The 7079-nt window shown below is 47.8% G+C and overlaps 1 protein-coding gene across 1 annotated transcript; it reads right to left on the bottom strand.

Annotated features, from left to right (window-relative positions):
- Positions 1-3257: 3257 nt before the first annotated feature.
- Positions 3258-5598, bottom strand: LOC109748850 (coniferyl alcohol acyltransferase-like). Its single transcript, XM_020307873.4, has one exon. The coding sequence runs from the start codon at positions 4804-4806 to the stop codon at positions 3391-3393; it is 1416 nt and encodes a 471-aa protein (XP_020163462.1). The 5' UTR covers positions 4807-5598; the 3' UTR covers positions 3258-3390.
- Positions 5599-7079: the final 1481 nt, after the last annotated feature.

Raw genomic sequence — 7079 nt, forward strand, 5'->3', positions numbered from 1 at the left:
ACATTAAAAGCACATGAGTCATCATATCTTTCTCCTGTCATACAGGATAAGTCCTTTGCCTAAATTTCTCCCGCCATACAGGATTTTTGACATAATACTATGTCAACTTTACCCAGTTACGCATGTATTTTCCCAGACTTTTCCCGCCATGCGGGTTTTATCATAATCATCTTTTCCCGCTATGCGGGTAATTCCCTGTAAGGGACATAAATGCCAGAATTGGCTCTTTTAACTGCATATTCAATCGTCAAATTCAGAAATAAATCTGAATGCTCTTTGACACACAAGCTTGATCCGACGTTGGTCAAATTAAACACGCATGTTGCTTGTTTCATTTCAAATCATGTTGACTGAAAAATCTTCTTCATAGAGAGTACATGAAAGACATTTGTCAACCAAGACTCTCAATAATCTATCTCTTTTCTTTTGAAGCCATTCTTTAGAGAGAACATACTCCCTCACGTTATGACCTTTCTTGGTAATCTTTCGGGTCACAAGTATCCAGCCATTCGCTTTCACGAATGAAAGCATGGAAAACTTTTAATCTGAGAAAACTTAGCCAATAATCAACAATAATGAGCATAAAAAATAACCCTACGTTGGTCTGGTTAAAAAATATGCACATTAAACTTTTTAAAACTTTCCTTTTATATTGTAAATAACCGTTGTGGCAGAATTAGAATAAAACAACATCCTTCTACATTAAGTCCATACCACCGTTGGGCGGAAATGGAAATAATGCATATAACTCATAAACAATGTGATGATAGTAGTTCTATTAAACAACTTTGCTAAGAAATCATCATCATCATCAAATTTATTGCAGAGGAAACAAGAAATATACATTTCTCTAGCTCAAGAGAATTTCTTGATATTTATGTGTTCTCTGAAAATTGATAACTTTGATACAAAATTTATCAGAGATTTAAGCTTTGAACATAAGACTCATAGAATTATAGTACTGTTATCATCAACGTTGGTCAGAAAATAACAATACCATGTTTTAACTTTAAAACAAATATCTTTCTTTTGTCATAGCGGAAGCTATCTGAATCTGATTTCACCCACACGGGAAAAACATTGCTAAGAACAGTTTTTCCAATTAAATTTTCCCGTTGGTTCCAATTTAATTGGAGGATAAAACTTTTACTTTGCAGCGGAAACTTTACAATATTCTATCCAGAAACAATTTTGTACTCTTTTACTCTCTAAGCAATTTTAACCGGTTGGTTCAAAATTGCATTAGAGAAGCAACAATTTAATCTTTTACTTTAGTTCTATTCACTTTTAAAAGAGCACTTTTATTTTTATTTGCAGCGGAAAAACATGAATAAAAAAATCATGAACTTTTTACTTTTCAGAAGTATTTCTTTTACTTTTCTGTTTTCTAATCAATTATCTCGATGGTTCAAATTGACTAGAGATTCAAACTGTACAAAACTGTACAAAAAACAAAAACAACAGCCCACCGCTTCCGGGCCCAAAAGGTCCCGTAGGCGGGCGCGCTCAGCTGCGCGGCTGCACCTCCGCCCTATTGGGCCCAACGGCTCACCGGGGCAGCGCGGCTGCGGCCTGGCGCTCTATGCTTTCGGCCCAAAAGGCCCGAGCGAGACTAGGTTTTACATCCAGGCCGTTCAAGGCGATCAGACGGCCGAGCATGGATATCGGTTGAACAAAACCGGGACAGAGTTCCCCGATACCGAACCCTAGACCCCATTCGAGTCTGCCTCTCTCGATCTCTCTCTCTACCGTCGACGCTCTCTCACCCGTAGCGGAAAAAAGGGCAGTGCCCCGACTGCCCGGCCCGACCGCCGGCGGCGATGGCGAAAGCCACCGTGCGCGCCTCTTTCTCTCCTCCCATTTCCTTATAGGTGGCAGATCAAGAGTGAGGGGCGCGCCACGCCTCCTCTCTTCCCTTGCGCGATCTGTTACCGGACGGCGACGGCTCGGCCGCCCCCGCCGCCGCCGGCGGTTTCCACCGCGCCGCGCGAACCCTTCCCCCTCCCTCTTTGCCTTTCTGTGTGACAGAGAGGGAACGAGTGCGATGCACCGTCCTCTGCCCCTTACAGCGCCCGACGGCGACCTAGATGGACGGAGCGGTTGTGCCCTTGCCGACCCCTTCGCCGGTCGCGCGTTCCCCTTGCGGTGAGCGCACCGCCGTCAAATGGATCGGTTGTGGTGCTCTTTGCCCCCTGTTGGGGTGGTTCTTCGTCCCTGCACCTCGGCTTGCCGATGCGTGTGGGGATCGAGAGGAACTGGCGCGGCCTTGCGGCGGCGCTCTTTGCCGGCGAGGCTCGAAGCCCTCCTCGGTGAGGTCTTTGCCCTTCTCTTTAGGGTTCTAAGGGAGGGGAAGATTTTTTCTATTTACACCGAAATCCTAAACCCAGAACTTGTCTAATACCATTGTTGGTTCACTGGATCGGTTAGGGTTAGGGATCTACGGTGGAGTACCTTCACTTTGACTCAAGGAGGTCCCGGTGCCGGCCATGGTGATGGCAGAGAGTAGCGGTGGTGGTGCTTCCCCTCAGCACTGCACTAACCCTAGATCGGTAGGGGGCGTAGGTGGGGTGTACGGCGTCGTGACGAACCTCGTGTTGCGAGCCACCGGCCCCCACCTCTTTATATATAGTGCAGGTGACAGCGGCCCATCAAGGTTGAGCGCTCCCGATCAGAGCGCGGATCTAAGGACCCGGTGGGCCGTTGAGCCCACACGGTGAGATCATCCTATAAGCAAAGTCATACCAAACCAAAACTATGCTTGAGCAGAAAAGAAGAAATAAAACGAAGTCGTTTGAAATAATGATCAAGAAACTATATCAACGACTATATTCGCATCAACCAACTCTTAACACCATAAAACACAGATCGGAGTGTCCACCACACGGACCGCACCGATGGTGGAGGACACCCGCTGACTACCACATCACCGAAGAGAGCCCTACACTACACCCGCCGACAAAAAATGCAGAGAGCTGAACATTATCGGCAGCATCAACATCACGCGTGTACGTACTCTGCAGACCCATCCAGGACCCAACCAGCCGCCGACACGCTCCAAGCGTCACAACCACGTCGGGCCTTTGGCAACCGTCGCCGTCGCTGTGAGAGCGAACGCAACAAAGCTTTGCCATCGGGCCAGCGGTGCGCCGTAGTGCGCCCAGCGATGTAAGGCACCCTCTGCATCACTGCTTTGCCATCAGTTGGTCTCGTTACAAAACGCCCCAAATACTGTACGACAGCGAACGCAACAAAGCTTGTTTTCTTTTTGACGGAACGAACGCAACAAAGCTTTTTTTTTTTACGGAACGAACGCAACAAAGCTTATACAGAAACATGGTGGAGACCAATGGCGTAGTGCGCATCACGGAAATGAGCACAAGACGCAGGTGCTCATAGCCGGCTACACGGGTTCTCTGCCTTGAGGCCGAGGTACTCGGCGGTGACCGGCCTCAGGATGCGCTGCTCGTCAGAGTCGAGCGCGGCGGCGAGCCTCGGCCACACCACCATGCTGACGACCCACGAACCGTCGCCTCCGGGGCGCGGGACGATCTTCACGAAGCCGGCGCACAGCCTCCCGGTCCCGGCGAGCATCATCGGCATCGCCAGGGCGGCGTGCCCGAAGCCGAAGTCCGTCCGAAGACGGAACGACGCGAAGGACGTCACGGCTAACGCCGGGCTGCCCAGCCCGACGGTCGCCGTCTCCACGAACCTGCCGCCCTTGTGCTCCTCCACCCAGTCCACCAGCTCCTGGAAATGCTCCTCGGTGGCCCTCGCCGCGATCGCCTCCCGCACCATCGACGCCACCTCCGGGAGCGGCCGCCGCCGGACCTCCTCCACGGTTTCTTCCGCGAGCGCGAACGTGCCGACGTTGCCGACGTAGTTGCGCATCGCGGGCTCGTTTCCCGGCACGCTGAGCCTCCGCCGCCCGTCCACCCACCAGCCCATGCGGCAGGTCTCGTCGGAACCGGACGCGGCCACGACGGCGGCCAAGGCCTTCCACAGGTACGCCGACACCGCCTCGAGGCGGGTCGCGTGTCGCTCGCCGACAGCCTCCCTGCTCGCCCGCGCGCGCAGCATGGCGATATCACGCTCCTGGACGTAGTACAGGCGCGTGACGCAGTAGCTCCCGGCCGTGAGCGAGTTGACCAGATGCTTGCCTTCGAACGGCGTGAACGCCTCGGTGAGCGAGGGGCTGTACGACGGCACGGCGCGGGGGCGCGGCAGCACGGAGCGGTCGAAGCTGGGTGCCCCGCCGCCGCGGGTGGTGTCGATCCTCCCGGACCGCGCGAGCTCGGACCACATGCTGGCGAGCATGCACAGCCCGTACCCGTCCATGACCACGTGGTTGGAGCACCACGCGACGGTGAACCCGCCGCAGGCGAACGACACGAGCTGCACCGAAAGCACGACGTCGGCGCCGTACTGGACGAGCGCGCCGATCCTCGCCAGCGACGCGCCTAGCGCGCCATAGTCCAGGCTAGCCAGTTCCACGCCGGCCTCACCGACGACGAGCTCCGCGCCCTGGTTGTCGCAGTGCACCTCCGGAACCCCGGAGCGCGGGCTGGACACGAGGCGACCGGCGAGGGGGAAGAAGTGCTCGAGCAGGGATGGTAGACTGGCCTTGAAGATGGCCACGACATCGCCGAAGCAACCGGTGGTGGGCTTGCGGTAGGCGCAGAGGAGCAAGGACGGTATGGGCCGAGGGAGCAGGTCGAGGTTGGACACGGCGAGGATGCGCGGCGTGACGGCGCCGGGCGCCTTGACGAGGCTCCGACTGACGACCCTAACACGCGAGTAGTCTGCCATTTGCTTTCGTCGCTAAACTAGAATACCACGATATCGCCTATTCAAGCGCCACCGGTAAAATGCAGGTAAAATGCAGAGATTGAGCTTTGGCTAAAAAGCGAGTCTCTCTTTTGCTCTGAAGATTGCATGCAAGCGGGCGGAGTCCTTTGTGCTTATCAGCTAGTACGTGCTAGCACATGCGACTCCGACTACCATCAGCTTTCGTTCGCTGATGGCAATTCCTGGTGGCAGACAGATAAGGGTTTACGGGCCCGTAAACCACTGGCATCTTCAGAAGTGTGGGCGATCTGGAGCATGGGTTGGCTATGGAGGTGTACGAGGAGTCAGATTCAGCTCCGGCGTGGTGACTACCGGACCTGCCATCACATTGACACAGTCTGCTCGCACGTACTGGCTGATGTGACTTTAGTGGAACACCACTTAAGCCCGGGGTGAGAGAGCTTGATTGGTCGAGCATGGAAGCGATCAGTTTGTGCCGTGTCCTTATTGGAAGTGTTATCTCTTTGCCGATGTGCCGGCTGGTCTTCAGTGGTTGCTGATGACTATCTGGATGGAAATTACTGTTCTGGTCATCCGTGGCCAGAAGTGGCGATGGCGACGTGAGGATGTTTATCCTTTCTTGAAGGCGTTGCTACGGAAAAATTCGATTTACTTGTAGGTGTTATATTCTTCCCGCAAAAAAAGAACATTCTTCACTTGTAAATATTTTTTTGGTTGTTGCGCATGCTTTGTATTTCACATGTTGATGACTTCGATCTCATTGATTTGCATCAACTTTAATAAAAAATGATTGTGTGCATCAGATTGATGCAGAGGCTGGGGTTTCAACCTCCTGTAAAAAAATGACAACTCCTTGAAATGAATTGTTCCTTCACGAGATGCGCCTCATTCGTCAAAAATTTATAAAATATATGCACACAAATACTATAAAATATTTGCACAAATGACAACTAATTGAAATTTTTGGCATGTTGGGTGAGTTTAAATGCATATACGTGAATATTATAAAATATATGCAAATATTGTACTATTGTATGATTATTGTTGCATACTGCAAAAACGTGCAATTTCAATGCCACAATTTCATTACTCCTTATAAAATCCATTATTTCAACTTTTTATAGTTATTGTTTTATTTTTTGTAGGGTAATATCAATGCCACAAATTCATTCCTTGTTAAGAAACTTTCTTTTTGCGAAAATTTCACGATTATATGCTTATTATTGCATATTTGAAAAGTGCTTTGCTACACCTACGTAAAAAATTCTACATAGCTTACGAAGAAGCTCTTTTTTTTTAGGCAAACTTACGAAGAAGCTGACTTGGCATGTTTTGGTTGTAAGAAAGAAAAAGCCCAGGCCCAGCCTGTTAAATTCAGAGGGGCTAGGGGGGGGGGGGGGTGATTGGTTGGTTAAGGAAACAACATAACATTTACGTAAAAGGTTTCGTAGGTCTAGTATTATCATTTGAAAAACCGCAATGTTTGTGTATAATATGTGCAAAATTTACAATTGTTTTTAGATTTTTTTCATTTCCTTTCTTCTTGAAAAAATCATTATTTTGATTTTATATGAGTTTTAATTTTTCTTCTTCTTTAAGGGTAATATCAATGCCGCTAATTCATTCTTCTTAGAAAACTCTATTATTTTAATTTTTTAAGTTATTGTTCCATTTTGTTTCTTTTTAAGGGTAATAATAATGCCACTAATTCATTCTTTTTTTGTGTATAAGTATAAACGCAAGTAGTATATCATATGTGTGTAAATTATACTATACCGCAAAACTTGCATTGTTCTATGCTTATTCTTTGCATATTAGAAAATGTGCATTTTCAATGCAAAGTTTAGTGCAAGTATTTTAAGTTTTAAATTTTTCTTTCTGTTCAAGGTAATACCAATGGCACTAGTTCGTTCTTTCTTTAGAAAACTTCATTCTTTCTAATTTTTAGTTTTATTTCATTTTCTTTCTTCTTTAAGAACAATATCAATGCCACTAATTCATTCTTTCTTAGCAAACTTCTTTTTTTGCGAAAATTTCAGCATTATATAATAATTCTGCCATATTATAAAAAGCACAATTTATGTGTAAATTGTATGCTAATTTTTTAATTTATTTTTCATTGTCTTCCGTTTTGAAGGGAAATACCAATGCCACTAATTCATTCTTCTTTAGAAACTTCATTTTTTACTTGTCTTTATTTTTCGCATATATGTACATGGGGATAAGAAGGCTAGACAAAGTATACATTTTTATGTTTTATTATGTTACACACA

This window comes from Aegilops tauschii, chromosome 2 (assembly GCF_002575655.3).
Source record: "Aegilops tauschii subsp. strangulata cultivar AL8/78 chromosome 2, Aet v6.0, whole genome shotgun sequence".
Lineage (NCBI taxonomy): Eukaryota > Viridiplantae > Streptophyta > Magnoliopsida > Poales > Poaceae > Aegilops > Aegilops tauschii.

Coding starts and splice junctions, on each gene's coding strand:
- LOC109748850 (XM_020307873.4), bottom strand. CDS start 4,806: ATGGCAGACTACTCGCGTGTTAGGGTCGTCAGTCGGAGCCTCGTCAAG.